General features: G+C 50.3%; 1 protein-coding gene across 2 annotated transcripts in view; it reads left to right on the top strand.

Moving 5' to 3' along the window:
- ADAMTSL3 (ADAMTS like 3) overlaps positions 1–18663 on the top strand; it is a 355553-nt gene extending 336890 nt beyond the window's left edge. For both annotated transcript variants that reach the window (XM_077124346.1, XM_077124347.1), the window contains exons 24-25: positions 15302–15484; positions 17626–18663. In XM_077124346.1, the coding sequence (XP_076980461.1) occupies positions 15302–15484; positions 17626–17756 (314 nt within the window). In that variant the 3' untranslated portion in view covers positions 17757–18663. The remainder of the gene's footprint in view (positions 1–15301; positions 15485–17625) is intronic.
- The last annotated feature ends 5302 nt before the right edge of the window (positions 18664–23965 follow it).

A 23965-nucleotide genomic window follows, 5' to 3' on the forward strand; every position in this document is an offset into this window, starting at 1 on the left:
CCCGAAAGGAAAGGACATTAGACGTTGGTTCAAAGTGGGACAAAGAAACAAAGACTGGCAGTAAAGGTAACCATTTGGGTAATTATAAATGCAAGTATTATGTTGTTTGGTATGTAACACCACTTCTTACTTCAGGTGCCAAAATGCAAGTGCAGAAAAAATAACGATAAATCTATGGTTTTGAACATACAGTGTACAAAGAAATAAGTTGCAACAAGTACAAAAAAATAGTGGGAGATACATAGTATAGGAAAAGTATGTGCACATCCTATGAAGTTAAGTTGACATCAAGCCAAATATGATTGTTATATATTTAGGATAGTCAACTGTAACCCCATGGTAACCACAGGGAAAACAGATGAAAATAGATACAGTTAGTAATGATGTGACACTTAATATGGTACAATACAAAAAACCAAATAAATATAAAGTAGGCATTAAGGGGAGTGAGGGACATACAAAAAGAAGGCAAAATAGCAGAAGAGAATCCTGTATCATCAGTAGTGACTTTAAATGTAAATGCATTAAATTCTCTAGTCAAAGGGCATAGATTGGCATGATTGATAAAAAGCTATTTCCCAATCGTATGCTGTCTGCAAGAGACTCATCATAAATTCAAATACAAGTAGGTTGAGGGTGAAAGGATGGAAAAAATATACCATGCAGGTAATATCCTAAGGAGAGTTTGGTGGCTATACTAATATTGGATAAAATAAACCTTAAGAACAGTTATGAAGGACAAAGATGGTCATATACTGATAAAGGGGGACAATTCAACAGGAAGATGTAATAATTATAAGTATATAAGCACCTAACAGCAGAGCTTCAAACTATATTAAGCTAATACTAGCAGATTTGAAGGAAGAAATTGATGGTTCAACATTAATAGTAGGAGTCTTTGATACATACTCTCAATAATGAATAGAACATCCAGTCAGAAGGTGAAAAAGGAAGCACAAGGCTTGAACGGTGCTCTAGATGAACTCAACCTGACAGACACAGATTGAACTCGTCCCCACCAAGGCAGGACACACATTCTTCTCAAGTGCACAAGTGTCACTCCCTGGGATAGACCATGCGCTGGGTCGCAGAAAAGTCTCAGCAAATTCAAAAATATTCTATTGTATAAAATCGTCATGTGTAGTCCTTGACCTCAATGTAATGATGCTAGGAATCAATCGCAGAGAGAGAAATGGGAAATCCACAAATACGTAGAAATTAAATGACATACTCTTAAATAACCAGTTGGGTTAAAGAGGAAATCACAAGTGAAATTACAAAACATCTTAAGACAAAAGAAAATGAAAATACAACATAACAAAACTTACGGGATGCAGTGAAGGCAGTGCTGAGAGGGAAATTTATAGCTCTAAATGCTTACATTAAAAAAAGAAGAGAGACTTCAAATCAGAGACCTAACTGCAAAACTACACTTAACTCCAGTTCTGCTTAAGCTCTGCCAAAAAATTGAAGAGGCAGAAGCATTCTCTAATTCATTCTACGAAGCCAGCATCACCCTCATCACAAAGCCAAATAAAGATGTACCAAGAAAAGAAAAGTATAGATCAATATGAATGTAGATGCAAAAATCCTCAGCGAAATGTTAGCAAACTGAATCTCATAGCCCATTAGAATTGCACACACCCAGTGAAGTAGATTTGAAGCATACACCAGGTCAAGGGAAGACGAGCAAGAAGGTGTTCCAGCCTCGAAATTCTCTCCTGAATCCTTGGTTCTTTGAAGGACTCTGGGCCAAAAGGAAATGAAGGTAGGAAAAGTGGACTGGGATAGTTGGCCAGTCAGGGCTGAGACCTGAGTGCCAGCAAGAGTGCACACCTGGGATCGGGAAGACAGGCGTGTGGTGGTGTGGAGCTCCGTACCCAGAAAAACGTGTCCTTAAACTTAACCTGTTCCCGTGGGGGTGAGGCCAGTGTCAGGAGGACCTTGTGACGAGGCTCCTTCAGTTAAGGGGCCACCCACGGTAGGTCTTAGTCTTATTACTGGAATCCTTACAAGCAAAATGAAACACAGACTGGGAAGGAGCAAGCCAGGGAAAGCAAGGGGCTGAAACTCAACACAGCCTGGAAGAGAAGGAGAGGCCGCAGAGCCCGCCGTGAGCATGGCAGTGAGAAGAGGAGCCCGGGACCCAGGAGTGCCACAGTGGCCCCAGGGTGCGTCTTCAGGAAGAAAGTGTTGCCTCCATGATGCCTTGATTTGGGCTTTCTCTTGTCCTCAAAGCCATGATCTATTAAATGCCCTCTGTTTAAGCCCACCCACTGCATGATATTTGCTTGAGTATCCAAGGAAACTAAAACAGGGAAGGAACCTAGAAAGAAAATCTCTCAACAAACGTACGATGAAAAAAAGAAAGAAAAAATAGGTATGATGATTCTTAGAGAGGAGTTGCTTGGAGCTAGAATACCAGCCTATATATAAAACAGAACAAAACATTTACTGACATTGAAAAGAAAAGTGAAATGAAAATAAACAACTAAAGTAAGGACCTGTTGTTACATGAAAGTAGAACTTGATACGTTTGAAAAAGTCTTGATTCGGAAACCAAAGTTTAAGGCAAACTAAGTTAGCGGGAAGTGCAAGCAGAGGGGGCGGAGGAGATAGGCGCTGTGGGTGGAAGGGTCTGGCGCCACGAGTGGAAGGGCCTGGGGCCACCGGGAGGGCCTGTGGCCGTGGCAGCACTGCTCTCCTGCGAGGCCAGCGTGGGAGCTATCACCAAGCCCTGCTTTGCCTCCAAAAGCCAGATGAGGAGAACACAGAGAGAGATTCCCCCAAGATGAGTAGGTAAGGTCTGGCTGAATGAGATAAATGTGGAAAGAACCTCAGTGGTCAGCGCGTCCGCAGAGAAGGCTGAACAAGGGGGCCACCAGGAGGCTGAGGCGTCCGCGGGGCCGGATGGAACCCGTCACTGACCCTAAGTGCTCCCTTTCCACCCAGAAAGGAGCTTCTTTGTTGTACTTCCTCCTGTCTTTGTAAAACTTAACTCATCTCTTTATAAAATATTTAGAAAGCATAGCAAGGAATTTACAAAGCGAAGGAATTACCGTACTCTAACACTAAGACCCATCCTTACCATCCTGTATTCATTTATACTGTGTACCCTTTCCCGTACGTTTAAATCATAGCATTCGCTCAGGGTATTAAAAAATCTTCATGAATATCAATAAATAGCTACACAAAGCTGTCAGTGTTTGAATGTAGCATGATTAAACCACTCTCTTATTTGGGAAACTTAGACTATTTATAGTTTTTAACAATTACATATAGCAGTGTAAGGAACATTTTTGTACAGATAGTTTTTTCTGTGATTTGGATTTAAATTTTTTAAACCAATAGATTAATAGTATCGGAATAAGTCTGAAAGCATTCAGTATTTTTGTAACTTCGTAGGACATCAACATTTTTATAACCTACCACCCAATTGCCTTGAAGTAATTTACACTTGCCGGTGGCATGGGCTTCAGCCCTCCACTGCCGTGGATAAGAGAAGGTGGATTAAAGAGGGAAGGAGTGACCTCACCAGGGTATGTCCGAGCAGGCGGTGGACGCACAGTTCTGGCCAAGTGGGGGTGGGGCGCTAGGTGTTCCCTAAGCGGGGGTGGGGAGCAGTTCATATCATAGCACTGGTGGCCCGTTTCAGTAGAAACCTATTAAATTTAAAAGTACTTCCCTAATCAGCTGATTTAGTTCGGGGTTAAAATGCTATAGAATATACCTGGGGTTTTACTAAAGTCCAGACAAATCATTGGTTTTCTTCACTGGGTTATAAGTTCCCATTCAGGGAAAGATCTTGAGAAGGTATTTGTGGCCCAAAAGGATTCTGTCATTAAAACCCTAAAGTCTTTGACAGTTAGTTCCCCCGTCAGCTGTTGGTCATATTAACCAGAATGGGGTGGAATCTTATGGTTCTTAATAGTTCTCAAAAATTTTAGTCCCAGATCCCTTAAATAATCATTGAAAAAATGATGTCTTCTCTCTGGAAATATACCAGATATATTTACCCACAAATTTTACTGATAATTTTTGAAAGACTTAAAAAGAAAACCTGAGGATTTCTTCCCTACCCATTTTATGAACTGAATATCTGATGCTTCGACCGTATCTAACCTAACACTAATTTCTTTTTCTTGCTCTGTGGTTTTGGAGGATGGTCCTCTTCTGTTTTGTGTTCATCTCTTTTATGAACTGTGAACAATCCTTTAAATAGCTACCACTGAAGAAAAGTCTATTTAAATTATCTTTTCCGTTTAGAAAGGCTATAATGCTTGCTCTTTCTGTTTCTGTGTATGGCACTGAAATCCTTGCAGCCTCTCCCTAACTCCTCTGTCAGTCAGTCATTCAGTTGTAGGTGGTCGGGAATCCCACCATCCTTTCGTCCGTCCAGCAGGCCGACACTCGGCACCTCCTGAGCCCCATCTGGTTCCTTAGCACGGAGAGTGGTGAGGCCTGGTCCCTGCAGCTCTGTGGACGAGGTAGCATGGAGAGTGGTGAGGCCTGGTCCCTGCAGCTCTGTGGACGAGGTAGCATGGAGAGTGGTGAGGCCTGGTCCCTGCAGCTCTGTGGACGAGGTACCATGGACAGTGGTGATGCCCGGTCCCTGCAGCTCTGTGGACGAGGTAGCATGGAGAGTGGTGAGGCCTGGTCCCTGCAGCTCTGTGGACGAGGTAGCACGGAGAGTGGTGATGCCCAGTCCCTGAAGCACTGTGGACGAGGTAGCACGGAGAGTGGTGAGGCCTGGTCCCTGCAGCTCTGTGGACGAGGTACCATGGACAGTGGTGATGCCCGGTCCCTGCAGCTCTGTGGACGAGGTAGCAGGGAGAGTGGTGATGCCCGGTCCCTGCAGCTCTGTGGACGAGGTAGCATGGAGAGTGGTGATGCCCGGTCCCTGCAGCTCTGTGGACGAGGTAGCACGGAGAGTGGTGAGGTCCGGTCCCTGCAGCTCTGTGGACGAGGTAGCACTGAGAGTGGTGAGGCCCGGTCCCTGCAGCTCTGTGGACGAGGTAGCACGGAGAGTGGTGATGCCCGGTCCCTGCAGCTCTGTGGACGAGGTAGCACGGAGAGTGGTGAGGTCCGGTCCCTGCAGCTCTGTGGACGAGGTAGCATGGACAGTGGTGAGGCCTGGTCCCTGCAGCTCTGTGGATGAGGAAACCATGTCACCAGTGCAGGACGAGGAGGGTTTATAAAGGCTCATGGAGGAAGAACAGGTCTGCTTCTGAAAGTTAGAAAAGGTTTGCAGAAGTGATGGCATCCCAACCAGGCTGAGTACAACAGAGAAGCAGCGTATCTGCAAAAGGGCGGAAACACGAACACTCCTGGCTTATTTGCAAAACTACAAGCAGATCAGCTTCCTTGAAGCAGAGGGTGTGAGGGGCGTGGGGAGAGGCGGGTGTAGGGTTTATGTGAAGGGCTTTTAACACTTGATCTTCATTTTATTGGCAGTGGGGAGGCATGAAAAGTTTTCAGCAGGATAATCGTGTCCGCCAACCTGTGTTTTATAGAAAGCATTTTCCATCCTAGAGTGTGGATGGAAAGTGAGAGGGGAAGCAACTGCATTGTGTCCATGTTCACTGATAAGACTCTAGCACAAACCTGTTAGTAGCTCAGAATATGTCAGAAGATGTTCGCGCCTCCTGCCCAGGAAAGGGCGGGCACGTCTGGCATAGTTAGCACTAGAAGCATCATTGACTGAGGAGCTGGGGTGCAGGTGTGCCCTGCCTCGGCCTGCGGTGCTGGCCCACTGGATGCTGCGTCAGGAATGGACAGAAGCTGAACTGCAAAGAGCTGAGGAGAGTGTGCAGGGAGGCAGTGTCTCAGGAAGGAACCTGTTGGAAAACATCTAAACATGCTGTCAGATATGGTAACCTGAGCACCTAACGTGGTCAGCATGAGCAGCCTCTGAGGGGAACTGCTCAGCATCTTTGTTCTGCTGGCGAGGAAAGAGGTACAGATATGTGTGATCACGTGCCCTCGAGTGCGTGCCCCACGGATGTGTACGTCAGCATTTAAACCCAAATCTGTGTGACTCAGAAGGACTGGACAGGAGATTCTGGGCTTTTGACGGTGGAACGGGGAGCCAGGATGTCTACCAGGGAGAAGCATGGCAAAGCAGAGGGCTAGGCAGGGGCAGCAAGCCAGGGGCCAGCTTCTCCTGGACAACTGCCCCGTGCCGGGAGAACCGGGATCCGCACTGAGGGGCGGCCTCATGCCAGCCTGCAGGCTGCCAGCAGGTATGGAGCCAAAGGCCTACCCAGGGCGCCTTGTCACATGCTGCCCCAGCCCTGCAGCTGTGGGCAAGGAACTGGCAAAGCTGCCCTGTCTGTTAGTGCACAACCCCTTCTCCTTGCCCCATGAAAAGCTTGCCTCGGGCCTCTTTGTACTCATATTTGGATTACTGACTTGGAAGATTTAAAAGCCTCCTTTGTAAACAGTTGTCTGTTCCCTGAAGATCCCCTGGGTCTCTTTTCTGAATGCTCCTTGAGACAGGATTTTCACCTCATCTCTCCTCAATGTCAATTCTGATTGGAGATAATTTGGGTCTCTGAAATCGAGAAGTGAAAAGGAAATCTGGAATAGGGTAGCTAGAGATATAAAACAGAAGGGGCTATTCTAGCACTATCGAATTTCAGACTTACCACGAAATCCCCTGTGCCGGGCCTCCGCATCTGAGTGTGCCGCACCTGCCGTGTCTTGAAGCATTTGATGCCAGCGCTGTGATTCAGCCCCGGGTCGGCACCCTCCTTCACCCCGATGCCTTCTGTACCACGCCCCGTCCTCAGTCCCTCACGCGTTTCTCTGTCCTGAAAACTTCAGACCCCAAACCCACCTCTTCAGGTGGTAGCAGTGCCCTGGGCCACGCGCACCCTGCTTTTATCTGTGCTTCCACCTCGTGCCCCGTCGCCCCCGGGCCCCTCCTCTGGGGCTTCGTCAGAGTCCAGCAGCTGGACCGGAATTTACAAGCCGTGGTCCCCATGGGGCCCAGCAGAGACCCCAGTCTTCCCTCCAAACGTGAGGTCAGCTAAAGGACCGCCACGTTTTTGCGGTTTTATGACTTGGACTTCCTGAGGCACGTTTTGTTTTTAAGTAATTGGTTCTGTTGATAACTATGTTTGAAGGTTTGGCGGTCTGGGGCGAGGCGTGCCGTCCCCAGCAGATTCCTGCTGCTGAGTAACAGGTAAAGCCTCGGCAGGAGCTGCGATGGTCAGGGTTCTCCGGGAAGCAGGCCGACAGGATATGCATATCTATATGTGTAAATACGATGTGACTGAAGCGATTGGCTCGTCAGCGTGAGGAGTGCAGCCTGAATTCTGGACTTGCTGCAAGTTGAGAATCCAGTGAAGGTTTTGACAAGTTTCCCAGGAGAAGCCAGCTGGCTGAGGCCGAGGTAGAAATCCTTCTTTCTGACTTCTGAAATCATCCGTAATTATGTGTGTTACTACAATTCAAAAAAAAACAAAACAACAAAATTGCACAATGATATTTCATTTCAGACTCAGATGACTTTGTGCCGTGTTATTTTTCAGCTGCATTCCCGACACTGCCTGAGCCCGTCTGAGGTGTGGGGTGAAGACAGGGGCCTGCTCGTGCCTCTCTGAGCTGCTGGGGTGCGGTCAGTGGGGGCAGGAGCCGGCACCCCCTCTTTGCTCTTGGATGGCTGGTCTCCCCTTGGCCGTGTCCTGGAACCCAGTGTTCAAGGACCTGCACCGCCTGGGCCCAGGGGTCTGGGTAGGGCTGCCTGCCTGGCCGGTGCCCTCCTGACCCCCGAGTGCCGTAGTGGCAGCAGCGAGAGGGCTTGGGCCTGACCATACCAGGAGGGCTGCTGGCCGTGGTTGGGGGCCTTGGCAGTGAAGGTGACAAGAGGCAGGGGAAGGAGTGAGGCTGTAGCTCGCTGAACACATTATGCCAAATGGGAGAAGTCAGCACAAAAGGCCGCACGTGGTACGAGTCCTTCTGGACAAAACACATGGCCAGGTCAGTGCTCAGAGGCGGGAAGCAGGGGGCTGGCCTCCAGGAGCCGGGTGGACAGGAGAGCGGGCAGTTGCCACAGGGCCCGTGTCCCCTGGAGGTGTGACATGCGCTGGAACTGCACAGAGGGGTGGCTGCGCGGCTGTGAGTGTGCTGAATGCTGCTGAATTATATACTTCAAAATGGGTAATTTTATACTATTTGGGTTTCATCTCAGTTAAAAAAAAGAAAAGGCCATTGAGTATAAGGGCCGTCTGTCCCTGCGTCCACCCCAGCTCCTGCTCTCGGTCCTGGAGCCGCGTCCTGGCGTCTGGGCTGGGAGGGAGGTGGAGGCTGCGGGGCGGGGTCTGGGGACCACCCTGGGGGGCCCCCACCCACCCTGCCTCTGCCCCAGTCCGTGCACAGGAGCGGTGCCCACGGACTGCCCAGCGTGAGGGCAGATGGGGAGGACGTTGGGTTGGTTTTCAGGCTCCAGAAATTAAAAAAAAGGTTGTTACTAAAGTCAAAGAAAGGAATGAGGACCTGCTGGTGGGAGGAAAACACTCAGTGTGGGGATGGCACCATAGGACCTACGGAGGACGCAGAAACTCCGGTAACAGGCCGACTTGTGTGCCTTCCTAGGTTTTCAGCATGCATCCGTTCTCCTGGTTATTTGGGAATTCCGCACTCCCGTGGCCATCGTCATGCCTGCTAATGTGCCCCATCACTGTCCACTGTGACTGGTGTCCCAGGCCTGGGTCCCCACTGCCCCCACCTTCCCCAGCCCGGAGTCCTATTTAATTGGCTCAGGACATGACTTGGGGACCGGATTTTTAAAGCCCCCCATCCCCCCCATCCCCGGTGATTCTCCTGTGCAGCCAAGTCAAGGATAATTGCTTTAATCAGGAAATGGGTCCAAGAGGAGCTGGGGGTGGTCTCAGCTGTTCCCTTAGAATGAAGGGCTGCCCCAGGGAGGGGAGCCAGAGGGGAGCTGGCCGCGGTGTGGGAGGTTGGAAGGAGAGAGAGGACTCAACGCCTTGAGGCGGGGAGCACAGCGGCAGGGAGGCCGGAGCAGCCCCCAGGGCTCTGCAGGGCCTGGAATCCCCTGCAGCCGGGCGTGGCCGCCGCCGGGTCAGCCAGCGAGCCGGTCAGTGAATCCAGCGGTCACACCTGTCATCCACACGGCAGGCCCTGCCAGCCCCTTGCCCCTCCTCGAAATACTTTCTTCTCCACTTCTGGGAACCGCTTTCTCCTTCTCCTTGTCCTGTGTTGCCGGTTCGTAGTCAGCGCCCTGTACTGGTTCCTCCGCGTGCCCCTGAGGTCAAGGACGAAGCACCTAGTGTTAGTCCCTGGTTGTTTTCTCTGCCTGCCCATGGGCACTCCATGCTGACCTCACCCATTCCAGTACCAGATGCCACCCATGTGCTAACTTCCCAGGCTGTGTTTCTGGCCCAGACCCTTCCCGCAAACGCTGGGTGAACTCGTCCAGTTGCCTGCACAGCATCTTCCCATGGAGAGGTCCGAGGTGTTTCAGACCCAGCGTCCACACGACGGAGTTCTGATTTTTACTCCCAAACGTGCTTCTGTCTTAGTGCTTCTTGTCACAGGGCATGGCAGTGCCGTTACTTCAGTTGTGCAGGTTGAAAATCTTGGAGTCCTCCTTGATGTACTTTTCTCTCTCTCACCCCCCTCCCCAGATTCTGTCAGCTCCACCTTCCACACATGCCCAGGGCCCTCCCCTGCACTGTCCCAGCCGCCGCCCTCCCAAGGCTCGAGTCCCAGCAGCCCCCTCTACCGTGTCCCCTCATCATCCATCCTCGACACAGCAGTAAAACCAACTTTTAAAACTTAGCACAGATCCTGTTTGCTCTCGGCCCCTTCATGGATAAAAGCCAGGACCCTCCCGAGGCCAGTGCCCACGAGCCCCACCAGCCGCCTGCTACACTCTCCTGCCCTTGGGGCTACAAGCTGGAGCCGCTCTTCCAGGTTCCTCTCCCAGAGGAGGTGGCCGTGGACTCCTTCTCAGAGCACAGTCTTTAAATGCATCAGATAAGATGCTTAGCGTTATAAAGAGAGCCAGTTAAAATCAAAATACAAATATTGAAATATTAATAAGCCAAACATATGATCTAGTAATATGTGTGCTTTACGAATGAATTGGGTTGAGTAATTGCCATAATATTGAAGTAGTGACAGCATAGAAGATATTTTAAGATATCTGCAGCAACTACAAAGTGGTATGAAAATATCTATGGTTTCTGTTGATGACCAAATCAGAGATACTTCTAATAGTGTTTGCTGCTCACACTCACAATTGACAGAAATGCTGAGTTTGTGAGAAGGCACAGAGACCCAGAATCCATCTGTGCCTCCATGGGAGGTCCAGGCCCAGATTAAGAGGCTGTGTCAGGGCTCTCGGTGTGCTGCTCCCTGTGCTGAAATGCTGTTCCCTGCTGTCTGCCCACTTTTTAACTTGTCATCGCTCTCACCGTGCCACTCCCTCTGCTGAAATGCTTTTCCCTGCTGTCCGCCCGCTTTTTAACTTGTCAGGGCTCTTGGCGTGCCACTCCCTCTGCTGAAATGCTTTTCCCTGCTGTCCGCCCGCTTTTTAACTTGTCAGGGCTCTTGGCGTGCCACTCCCTCTGCTGAAATGCTTTTCCCTGCTGTCTGCCCGCTTGTTTAACTTGGTTGACAGACTTTGGGAAGGCTGTTTTCAGGTTAGAAAGGACAACCCTGTTGCATACCTGCTCCTCAGCATGTAGGAGTGAATGTATCTGGAATGCCTCAGGGTGTCTCACAGCAGGAGGCTTTACTACTTGAGAAAAATAATTGAATTGTGGAGAGCAGGTGTGAATTAATAAAGATCCTGATTGCAAAAAGTTTTAAAGCCTATTAACTACTTTCAAAATTTTTCATTCACTTAGGCAAGGAATGCTTAGTAGAGGTCTTAAGGAATCTCCTTTAATTAATAGGTAATTATTTAAATTCACCTACCAGTTATTCATATGTTGTAGCCACTAATGAAACGCTTGAAGGGACGTCTGAAGTGATTTGCACTTTTTTCTTTCAAAATATACAAGGAGGTCGTTTTCTACCCAGCGGGGAGTGCAGCCCTTCTCTGAATTACCAGTGACGAGGGGCCACTGCACAAAACGTGCCTTTTTCCTGGTGTCTGCATCGCGCCCCTGTTCGAGCCTAGAAGAGCACGGGGGAAACAATGAGGGAGTTTAAAAATAACGGAGAGTGAGTTTAAGGCAGAAATAAAGATAGAGCTGGAGGGGGTGCGAGGATGGTTCCGTGGTAGAATTCTTGCCTACCATGTGGGAGACCTGGGCTTGATTCCTGGCCCATGCACTTCCCAAAAAGAAACCAACAAAAAAATTTCAACAAATAAAAAGCCAATGAATAACAAGTATAGCTTTCTTTAAAGAAAATGACAAGTAGGCTTTCCTCAGACATTTTCATGACTTTAAATCCCGCATGAGAATGGGTGGTGCGAACAAAATATTAGGGAAAAGAGATACACCACTCCTCTCCTGTGGCCAGCTAAGGTGTTGTTTCTTGATGAGGAGAAGAGAAAAAATTCTTAGACATCCAGGGGCTTATCATCTGTCCTCTCCACTGGCTTCTCTTTGTGGGAAAATTACCGTGAGATGCTCCAGTGTCAACCAAGAAATGAATCACAATTAGGACCTCAGGCTCGGCAGCCTTGCACAATAAAAGGAGTGTTGCTAAAACGTTAAAACAACTGAAATATAGAATTTAATCTCAGTTTCTTTAAAACAATGACTTAAAACAGGTTGCAGATCTCAAAAAGAATCAAGAGGCTGCATAATGAAAAATAACGTAAAATGAGCAGAATTTCAAATCCCACATTGTAGCAGGACAGAAAAAAAAAAAGCATAAGAGACAGAGGTTAGGACAAAAGCTTCAAATTTCCTTAACCTAGAAGGGGGATTCGGAGCTGCTTCTATTCATAGCATCAATTATCAGAGAAACGTTTGGGTTTTTTAAATTAACTCTTTAAAACTTGAGGGTGAGAAATGAATCCAGAAAAGCGAGGCGCCGTGCAGTAAAGAGTCGTACCCGGCCTGTGCGGGCCCCTCCCTGGCGCCTGCAGCCTGGCGCTCAGGAAGGGATGCCCAGCACGTAGGAGCAGACAGAGGACAGCTCTCGTCCTCCTTCTCCTTACAGAAAAGCCGGCTCAGCACGCGCTCTACGCCTTGCTGTTTTCAGTTGAGAAGCAGCGTGTGTTGGGGGTCTTTCCCTAGCACGCACAGGGCGCGTCTGTGCCCTTTTCCACGGTGGCGCATGCTATTCCGTGGCGTGGAGGTGCCGTAGACTCCTCGGGGAGCCTCCTCTCGCTAGGCATGTGGACGGCACCCAGTGGTTTGCTGTAACGAACAATACCGTGGAAACCTGGGTGCTGCTGTGCTGGTGGGCTGATTCCCGGGAGGGAAGATTGCAGGGTCAGAGGATGAATGCCGTTGTAATTCTGGTAGATTTTGGCAAATTGCTGTGAAGGTTTTTTTTAAAAACATTAAGGTGATACTTTTAGAATTTAAAATGTAAGGTTTAGCTTCCACATTATAGAAGAGAAAGGAAAAAGATCATCAAGAGGCAAGGTCTATAGATTCAGAAAACAGTGACACACGTGAAGCCAAACGTACGTGTGATCACCGTAAATATTAAGAGGGTTTAATATTCCTATTAAAAGCCAAGACTCTCAGATCGGTTTTCCAAATAAAATCTAATTATATACTATTACAGGAGACATCTAAAACAAAATTACACACCAAGTTTTAAAGTTTGTGCAAAGCCAACTTTAAAAAAAAGAACAGTCCCAGAAGTAAAATCAGACAAGGTAGGATTTGAGGCTGAAACAAACATGATAAAAATGAGTTCATTTTAAAAAGCACACACAATAAAGTGAAGACATCATGAATTTATGTGCTGAATAAAAATATAAATAACAAATTTTAAAATGGGGAAAACACAAGGAGAAATTGTCTTAAAAATAATAGTACTGGGAGACTTGAACACTTTTTCTGCACATAAGACCTCAAGTCTACACAAATAAATGGAGATAAATACTTTGAAAATGTAATTATTAAGATTTAATTATTAATATGTTTTTAACTTTGAAACCTAAAAAGAAATAATATACTTTCTTTTCAAGTATCTTTAGAACATTTACAATAATTGTTTGTGTATTAGACTACAAATACCCTTTAGAGGTTCCAAGCGGATGAAATTATACATTTCTTCTACATTTTTGTATACATACAAATACACTTCTACATTTTTGGATTAGAAAAGCACTAAGGATAAAACCCTGTTGCAAAGGGTAAATGAGTAAAATGCCGACGTTCTGGAAGTTTTAGAAATAATTTCTGGGCAGTGCGACGGTGGCTCAGTGGCAGAATTCTCACCTGCTCTGCCAGAGACTCAGGTTTGCTTCCCCGTGCCTGCCCGTGCAAAACTGATAATAGTTATAGTAATAATAATAATAACTGCCTAAGGAACTTGTGAATCAAAGAGGAAATCAAAACGCAATTTACCAACTTCTTAGGATATAATTCTACTCCTGAGCCTTGTCTGTGCTCCTCCTGTGCTTTCTCCCCGAACCACCTCATCTGGTTTTATGATCTCAGCAATCATTTCCATGCTGGTGATTACATCCCGGCCAGGCATCTACCCTGAGACCCAACGTGTGGTCTCTCATCGCTCTCTCCAAAACGCTTCCTCTTTGAAAGGATTCCAGTCATCAGGCCCGCCTGGGATGGGCGGGTCGCCTCTCCCTCCGATCCCAGGTTAGTGCCCACAGCTGGGAGCGTTGGCTCGTGGCGAGAATCAGGTTTCCAACCTGCAGCGCTGCGTAGGGAGTAAGAGAAACGCGGCCCCCAGGAGCTCGGCTTTTCTAGGGCCCTCCCCTTAGCCAGGCACAGCCCCTCTCGGTCTTTGCTTCCTGCAAGTTGATTTTAGCGTTTGTAGGTCGACAGTTTCTCTGAAGCCACCCGACAAGTGCTCTGAGAGCTCGCGGCGGAGCCTCCTGGCTTGTTGGAGGACCCGGACCTGGTGCCAGAAGCCGGAGCCCAGCCTGCAGCAGGACGCCGGAGCTCACCCTGCTGCTGCCAGCTTGGGGGCTCTGTGAGACGGAGGATCGCGCGGGGACGGGGCGCACTCTGCTCGCTCCAGGGCCACCCGGCCGCAGGGACCAGTGTCCGCTGAGAGAGCCGGAGGTGGCCCAGGAGGAGAGGTCAGCCGCCACCCCGGCTCTGTGGACCACAGTGGAGTCCTCCGAGTTGTGAATTCCAGGCTCCGGGAGATGCTGAGTCTTCCCAAGATTTGAGGGAAATTCTTGCCTCCCTCGTGTGCCCCGTGGGCCAGGCTCTGGCCGCACCGCTGACGGCCCCCGCGGGTCACCTGCTGACCCACACGCGACAGCTATACACTTCCTTGCAGCCCCTAAAATGATTGTCTCTTACACAGGCATTCACGAGCACGACATTTACCCCTGAAGATCTCCTATGCCTCACAGAATAGGCACAGCAAGCAACTTTAGGACCCATACAGATGTTTTTGTTTCCCAAACACGTCATCGTGACAGCTCCCCGCCAGGAATTCCTCCCTGGCTTTGCCTCGCCAGCTCCACTTTCTGACCACTCTTCCTCAGTTCCCACCACTTCAAATTCCCCCCGCCTGACACAGAGCAATGCTCCATCCCTTAATCCTATACATGGAAACAAGCAGGTGTTCATGAGACCAAGGCCCCGTGCTCCTTACAGGATCCCCCACCTGCCATGGAAGAGTCAAAAAGATCATTTTAAATGCATTTTTTTCCTGTTATTCATGATTAAACACATTTGTTGACTTGTGGTCAAAATGCTGGACGTCTCTATAATTTTGTTCGGATGACTGCAGACCCTGGAAAAGCTGTTGCCATGATTGATGCATAACATACTGCTGTTGGTCTTTTTATATAAACATATGCATACACACATACACACATATATATGTGTATATATATATATATATAACTTGAATTTTTCGAAACTTTAGCTGTGCTGTCAACTTTGGAAAAATTATCCCCGTTGTACCGTGTTGAGTTGGCATTGTTTAGAAATTAACAGCCATATTGGCCTAGAAACGTCAACCTTAAGTTTTCCCATCCGTGTAGGGGTAACACACTGCATTAAACACGTAAGGCCTTCCCTACATGGGTTTGGTTACAGAAGCTAATCAAGTGCCCTCGAAACAATGGGCGGAGCTCCTGGCGCGTGCCCCTTGCTCCCAGGCGTGCTCTTAAAGGAATTGCCTGTGTCGTTTTGGTTTTGCTCCTAAGGTGTCCCTGAACCTGGGGTGACGTGGTTGAAGGGAGGAGGAGCCGTGGGTGACAACGCATCCCTGCTTCCCGGCGGCTCCCTGCTGCTGCAGAACGTGTCCCGGGACAACGAGGGCCCCTATGTCTGCACTGCCACCAACGCCCTTGGGAAGGCGACGGCGACCTCTGTGCTTCACTTGCTGGGTAAGGGCCAAGTTCCTGGGGTTCCTGCAGTGCTTCCTGTGATATGTGCAAACTAGGGGGGCCCAGTTTGTTGAGTCTGGGGGTGACAGAAGAACACTGGTTTTAACTGTTTCTCCGACCGCTCACTCACCAAGGAGTGCCAAGCGTGGCGACCTCGCCTGCTGGTTCTTCTGGAGCACGGCCTCTGTTTGATGCCACTGCTGTGCTGAAGCATCCACACTGGGCCTGACTTCTCTGCCCAGATCTCAAGACCCTCTGTTTTCTACCTGCACATCTGCTTTGTGCCTGATCCCTGTTCTAAGTCAGCAGTGGGCTTTGTTCCAGTGAGGCTGGTTTCCTGCCTTATAATCCATCACCCGGTGTCCCTGAACCACGTGTACATGTTCGTCCAGGCATAATGCACACGCATGCATGCACGCATTCCTGCCCCTTTGAGGCGTCCAGGCATAACACACATGCACGCACACGTCCCTCCCTCTTTGAGGCATCCAGGCATACTTCTGTCCCTGGAAGAATTGTCCTTCCTGCCTTCCTCACCATTTCCCCAGTCCCTCCCACCCTTTGAGACCACTGAGGTCCTACCCACCTCGTGACTCCTTCTATGACTCAGTCTGCTCTCTCCTTCTCTGGTCCCGTCCCTTGGTGCCTGATTGGGTCCTGATACATGTTGCTCTCGAGTGGTTTCCTCTTTAATTTCAGTCTCCTCCATTTAAATTGTGGGTCCCTCAAAGGTACAAATCAAGTCTGATGTTTCTTTTCCTGCCCTGGGGATAAAACAGGGCAAGGCACATAGTAGGTGTTTGATAAATTCCACTGTGTCAAGTCTTGAAATATCTTACAGTTGGATCTGTATTATAATTTGGAGAAGGTGGTTACAACATGCCACCCTGGCACATGGTGATAAGCTGGCTTCTCCTCTCTGCTAGGGATAATGTCTAGAGCTTGCCAAGCTCTTATCACCAAATTGGGCTTTCGGTTGCTGGGATTTTAGGGCTCAATAAATAATATTTCTGTTCCCCACTAGAGTTTGGAACCAATTGAGAGTTGATCATAGAAGTCAGTCAACAGATCAAGGACCGTTACTATTTCCTTCTGAATCCCCAGTACCTAAAGCAGGAGCAAGTATCAAACAAGAATTGAATCATTGGCTAAAAGTAGCATGAGATTATGAAGTCCACTGCTGAACCAAGGAGAGAGGGTGCAAAGCAGCCTTCTCCAGGGCTTTCCTTGTTGGTGATTAGAGGATCCCAGAGCCATAAAAAATGGGGGGTGCCACTGCAGGGAGTTGGAATAGTTCAAAAGTGCTTTGAAGTGCATTAACACATTTGGACCCTACCGTGGCACAGCGCTGTGGGTAGTGATTTCATTCCACTCCATGCATGAGGAAGCCCGAGGCTCATGGCGTTTGGACTGGAATGCAAGTGTGTAGCCTCCACTTTCAGTGTGCCGTATGCTCCCTCTCACGGGCTCCAGCCCCTGCGGTCTTGTGGGATCAGAAATCCTGCAGCAGACTGGCTGGGCCAAACCTTTCCCATGCTCTCTGAGAAGTCCAGCTGTATTTGCGTGTCTCTGTCTCCACTCATGCCTCTCGTGGCTTCCCTAGCTGCCCTGCATACTCTTCTTTAAGAAATCCCCTCAAACCAAGCGCTTCATGGCAGCTTCTCCAAGGAATCAGGAATGTCTTATGTCACATAGCACACGGCACCCCACCAACCTTCTGCTTCTCTGAGACTCGCAGCCTCTCCCAAAGCCCATCTCCTTGCCAAAGGCAGGCGTCTGGTGAGGCATCCGCCATCTCCTGCTCCCAGGGCCTGTGAGGGGAGACCGCACAGGCCGCTCTGCTCCTCCGGCCCCTTCTGAAGTCCTGTTGAATCTGTTTTTCCATCTTGCTAGTTAGGCTATGAACCCTGGAGACATGCAGAGGTGCCATATGTTAGCAGGTAGTAACTGAACTCCTCTGACCCCAAAGGCCCAGCCACTGGTGGCCCCAGGCAGGCAGAGGCAGAGTGGCCTGGCGCAGAGGGCTCCCAGGGGCCGGCGCGGGGGGCTCCCAGGGGCTGGTGGCACAGAGGACTCGTAGCCTGGGCGGAGGGCTGGCTCATTCCTAGGTGACACGCAAGCATTCCTTTTTGTCTTCTCAGAACGAAGACGCCCGGTCAGTAGAAGTGTATTCCCCAAGGGGCCTAAAAAGCTTTCTCTTCTGGAATCCAACCCTGGAACTGACAGCAATGAGACATCCAGAGAGACTCTACCTCCAGGTCTGCGATTGTGACTTTTAGAGATTTGCTGTTTGTGAGGCACGTGCCAGAGAGAGGACTGAGCTGAAGGACCCTCCATGAGTTGTAAAGTGACCCCTCGGCGCTCAGCCAGCCTTTCCCTCGCCCCTCAGTCTTCTGTGGTCCAGCGTGCTCCTTCCACACTGAAACTCTGAGAAAAATCCACCTCTGAGGACGCCGACAAAGCTCACACAGCCGACATGCAGCGTCGTTTGTGATAATGCACATATTGGTTTTCTAGTCTGAAAGCCAGTGTCAACTTGGTGGATAGAGAGGGAGGGTAAATTAATAGACAGAGGGTTTACTAAGAATTCTGGAATCCATTCTTTCCTTTTACTCTTTTCACAGAATTATTTACCAGAGACGTCATGTATCGGTTAGAATTTGGTTGGGAAAACTTATTCTGTTTCAAGCTTGCAAACTCTCCAGGAGGCCCAGGGGAGAGTGGCAGCATTAAGAAAAGTATAAACGCTATCATCCCAGGAACCGCAGCGGCAGGTCTCGCCCCTCGTGGCGCAGCAGGGGCTGACCGCGGAAGGCACCGCACATCCTCACGGTTGGTTTTGCTGCTCTGCAGGGACAGTGGCTTTCTGTCACTTCAGCCTGGAAACTCTGGAGCAGGTGCCTCTCGTTGGCAGGTTGTATCCCAGGACACTGCGGGGGGAGTCTGAGAAATGTCCTTCCTGGTCTAGTTTCGGGGGTACAAGGGGGAGCACAGGAGGAGACACAGGGCTGACCGCCAGTCAACAAGCAAGCGCATGTTATGGTGACATCATAGTTTATATTTATATGATCTATTTCTTCTCCTCTTTTGGACATAATACTGCCGTTATTATACCCATTTCATGCATCATTGCATTCATTCATCATCGAATCCATTCATTAAACATTCAACAAATGCTAGCCCAGTGCTTCCTCTTGCCAGATGAGGGAAGGAGACAGCCTGGCCGCGGGGAGGTCTCCAGGGCCGCCAGCCAGGTGAGCAGGGGTTTGATGTGATGTGGCAAGTGCCATAACTGAAGGATGACCCAAGGACCATGGTAGCCCTGAAACGAGGCCCCGCCCCTGGGGGAGCCCCCGCCACCTCGTGGACGTGACGTCTGTCCTGAGATGCGGAAGGAGTACCTTCCAGGCAGAGAGGGAGGGACGCGGGGGGCAGGCAGCAGGACACCAGGCCGCAGAGCGCCCTCAGCCCACCCGGGAGGTGAGGGGCCCACTCGTGAGGCTGATTGCTGGGGGTGGTGATGCTTTTGGAGTATCTGTAGCTTTGGTTGATCACCGTCACCCACAGAGGTCTGCCACCGCACACACTCCCACCCACACACACACACTCACTCACACCATGGAATATGGATGGGCCCTACCTGAGCGTCTCAGAGAGACTCATTATTAATTCAGCAGATGCTGACTGACCACCTGATACACTGCATGCCCCATCCTAGCAAAAAATAGGACAGAAAAGAGCCCCAGCCTCGTGGGGACGGCGTTCCAGTAGCAGAAACAGGTGAGAAGCGTGTAAACAATCACACGGGAGACGCGTCCCTGTGGCCTGAGCTAAGAGAAAGACGACGGCAGCGGTGACGGTGGGGCACGGGGGGCACGGGCCACGTGGACGGCGAGGGAGCCCTCCTGGGCGGCACAAAGGGGCGAGGCCGGTCGGTGTGGACAAGGAGCAAGGCCGGATGCCCCTGGAGAGGGCGACTGTTGGGGAGGAAGCGGACAAGCCCCAAGCCCACAGTGTGGGCCCAGGTAGTTCTGGGTTTGTTCCTGAGAAGCGGGAAGCCAGCAGGGAGTCTGAAGTGGGAGTGACATATGATCTGTTTTTCAAATGCCCTTCTGTCAAAAATCATTAACCATAAAAGGAAAAATTGTCAAATTGGAATTAATCAAAAATTTTAAATCTGATCATCAAAAGGCACTATTAGGAATGTGAATAGACAAGTCACAGGCTGGGAGAAACGTCTGTCTTAGAATAAAGATGTCATGGAGTTGGCAACAACCTCCCCCCACTAAAGGGCTGAAGAGTTGAACAGACACTTGGTAAAACAAGATGCACAGATGGCCCCCGGAAGATGGAAACACACCACGATGAGACGCCATTCCACACCCACTAGAAAAGCTGAAGACCAAGAGACTGACCAAACCAAGTCTCAGTGAGGGGGGCACTGCGGCTCCGTCCCCTGCCCGTGGGCGTGTGACCCTGTGAAGGACGCCCAGCTCCGGAAAATCCTTGGTCAGCTTCTCAGACGGTTAAACACTCACTGCCTTTTGGCCCAGCCATTCCATCTACAGATTTACCAAGAAAAATGAAAAATATCCAAAAAGAAAAGATTTGCACATGAATGTTCACAGCAGCCTTATTCGTTCTAGCCACGGGCAGGAGAGCGGATAAACAAGCTGCAGTGCATTCCACCATGGAGTATTAGCAATACCAGAGAATGGGTGGATATGCACAACAGGAGGGATAAACTATGAAAGCATTATGTTAAGCAAAATATGCCAAACACAAAAGAGTTCATTGCAAGAAGTCCAATAGCAGGGAAAACCAATGGCTACTGGTAGAAATGAGGAAGTGCTTGCCTGGGAAGGGAGGGGAACTGATTGGAAAGCGGCAAGAGGGATCTTTTGGGGTGATGAAAATATTTTGTTTCTTGCTTTAGATCATTGTTACGTAAGTGCATAAAAATTCATCAAGCACACCTGAGATATGAACATTTTATTGTATGTGAATTATACCTTAATAAAAAAAAGAATGGAATGTGCACGTGCCCTGCCCTGAACTGTCAAAGCATCTCGGTGAAAGGTGGCACAGCAGGGAGAGTTAGACTTGGCAACAGACAGACAGACAGACACTTGGGCTCCAATCCAGTCAGCGGTTGAAGGGGCTGGACAAGTTGCTGAGTTTCCACCTCTGCAAACAAAGGCAAAACTAAAATATCTAAATCACAAGCTGCCCATAAATGTTAAATAAAAAATTGATTATGAAGTGTCTAACCCAGTACTTATCACTTGGGAAGTTCTCAATAAACTTAGATAATTGGAGAATGTTTCCAGTAAACTGTCATCCTGAGGATCCAGCTTAAGCTATATTTTCGTGTTCTGCTTTGTGAACGATGCTATATGCAACTTAACACACAATTCACAAATCAGAAGGAAAAACTGGAAAACAGTAAGAAATAAACCACTGTGCTGCGTAGGGAGCTCGTGGGTGCAGCTGGTGGCTGTCGGCCCCTGCGGTGGTGAAGGAAGAGCTGGGCCGGCTGTGGTCACACACAGATCTGCCGTCCTCATCCTCCCTTGTCTTTCGCCAAGCGTCAGGAGGAAAGAGAAAAGGCATTTGGAGTAGTGACCACGGGTTTAAAACTAATTCCTGGAAATGGGTAATAAAAACTCCTATTTACCTTTCCAGGCGTCTTGGTGACTTGTTTATTCAGTGCGGGGCTAACGTGCAGTTCACCTGAAGGATGAGTGGACGCGGGAGGTGGCCTGAGATGCCCCTTTAACCTGCTCGGCCGCTGCCGTGCCTGCCGCCAGACCGTGTCCGAGGCCGGGACAGTGAAGCACGAAACGCGGCCCAAGTCACGTTACTGTTCGCCAGGCCGCTCGCCCTGTCCCCAGAGCCCCGTGGACGGGCCTGGACGGGCCGGACCCTTGCGCCTCATCCGCCTTCTCAGTCCGCTGCCAGCCCAGGCTGCCGGCGCAGCCTTCCCCGGTGGCTCCCAGTTCTTGGCTCCCTCCCTGGAAGGCCTTTTCCACCCTATGAGCAGAAGCGTGTTTTGGAACCTCACTCTGCTCCAACGCCCCAGCGACTGTCATCGCTCTCAGGAAAAGGACGAGACCGCGCGTGGGGCGCGGGTGGGCTCTCCTCACCCTCAGCGTCTGAGGGGCGCCGGGCGCATAGCAGGGCGGAGCAGACGGGAAGGTGAGAGTGGCCCCTGCGCGCGCCCGGGTGGCCTTTGCTTCTCGGGGCCCGCCCTGCAGCCCCCTGCTCCCCACCCGCCCGCCTGTGGCCACTTCGCACCGTCTCTCTCGCCCGCCTCCCAGCTCTGCTCAGCCTCCCTCTTCACTGAGTAACCCCACGCACCTGTCAGCTCTCAGACATCCTCAGAGAAAAATTCCCTGGCTTGCACCCTCCAAGCCAAAGCAGCCCGCCGGGCTGAGTGTTTTCTGCTTCCTCACCGTTTCTCTTCACGGCTCTTTCCACCCACCAGGCTGTGAGACCGAATCCCGGCCTCTTCCGAGCACTTCGCATGGTCTGTTCCATCCTGCACTCGCGGTGAACACCTGTCGCCTTGGCGAATGAATGCTGAACAGCATTCGGCCGGGAAGATGACTGAGTCACAGAAAGTGTCAGCAAACAGCAGCAGCATTTACGGCACTTACTGAGCGCACACCTGAGGCGGAAATGATGGTCCGTCCCCCCGACGGAGGGGCCCACAAAGCCCCTGTCACTGCACTTGAGCGAGGGCCTGCGCGGTTGTCCGGCGGACAGTGGTCGCACCGTCTTTATCAGTGTCCAGTGCCCGCACGCGTTCAGCATAAAGAATCCCTTCATCCCTAGAAGAGACCCTAGTGGTCACCCTGCCCTGCCGTGTACATCGCGGGACCCCTCTTGGTTCAGTCTATGGGTCCATCCCCAGAGGAAGGTTTATAAATATATACCATAAATATATTTAATTACAAAGGAATATAGTTATTCTATTGAAATGTAGACTCACCTGTCTGTTAACACACTGAGTGACAAGATTCAGTGGTGTGTTAATTTTGAAGTGGTTGTGGGTGTAAATATTCCGAGGCGCCTGCCACACCTGAGATGACGCCTCTGTGGTGACACGACCCCCACTGTCCCTGCCGTATCACTGACTGCTCTCGAGGGAGGGCTCGTCCCACCTGAGCCCGCAGACCCCTGGGCTGGCCTGGGCCCTCGGGGGTACCCGCTGCTCCGGCCTCAGCCCAGGGCAGCCCTCGGCAGGGTGAAAGCCTGAACCTCGGGGCAGGTGGCCTCGAGCCGCGCTCCTCACTTGCCACAGGCCGAGTTCCTTCACCTCCTGCCTCAGTTTCTCTCCTGGGAGAACAGAAGCAGCAGGAGATTCACATAGGGCGATGGGCAGGCATCCTCAGAGGAGCAGGCGGGTTCTTCAGAGAACACTTCCCTGCCTCGGAAGCCAAGCGGCCGTGTTGCGATGTCGCCTAACGCTGCCCCAGCACAAGCCGCAGCACTGGCCAAGGGAGCGGTCGCGGCTGCCTCGGCCCACGCTGGCTGCCTTGGTGGCTCCGAGGCTGTGGGGCAGGCGGGTGCGGGTCTGCCCTGGGCCTGCCTTCCCGGGGAGCCCCTGCAGCCCCCGGCCCGGTGTGGCACGCGGCTGGCGGGCTCTGGGCATCATTGACAAGGCTTTTCGAGGGCAGTTTCCCACGCTGGCGTCCAGCACCGTGCATGAAAGCAGCGGGCAGCTGGCACCGCTTATCACCGCAAATTATCTGGACACCAAACACATACAACAAAGAATCCTAATGGGTAGCATTGACAATAGACGAATACTTTTCCCTCTCTAGGCAAGGTTGTTTAAGGTTAATAATATTTCCCATCGCTTTTAATATGTTTGGATTTGCAGATGAACTCTTCCCAGCGTTCCTGATGAACTAGTTCTGTCTCTGCTTAGAAACTGTCTTGATTAGGAAATTGACTTAACAGAAGTGACTTAAAAGAGAATAAAATAGACTTCATCTTGTTAAAGGGCTAAAACAAGATGTTTATTTTTCCCTTGGTAAAGGTCTGAGCTGGGGAGGTTTTAGAGGAGCTCATTATCAGGGGCTTTGGGCCCACACTTGCCCACCTCCCGGCAGCAGCCGCAGGGGGACAGGGCTGCAGGGGACACAGAGGACAGGGGTGCAGCAGCTGCAAGGGACAGGGCTGTAGGGGACAGGGCTGCAGCAGCTGCACTGGACAGGGCTGCAGTGGCCACAGAGGACAGGGGTGTAGCAGCCGCAGGGGTCACAGAGGACAGGGGTGTAGTGGCCGCAGGGGACAGGGCTGCAGGGAACAGGGCTGCAGTGGCCGCAGGTGGAGAGGCCTGGGCCCCGCCATCCTCATCCTGGAGGTGGGCTCCCTGATCTTTCTGAGCTAATCTGCAAAACTATCATCCCGGTGAATTTGTAACTCGTTTTAATGATAAATTCATCCATGTGGAGTTTAATTAGTTATGGT

This window comes from Tamandua tetradactyla, chromosome 12 (genome assembly GCF_023851605.1).
Source record: "Tamandua tetradactyla isolate mTamTet1 chromosome 12, mTamTet1.pri, whole genome shotgun sequence".
Lineage (NCBI taxonomy): Eukaryota > Metazoa > Chordata > Mammalia > Pilosa > Myrmecophagidae > Tamandua > Tamandua tetradactyla.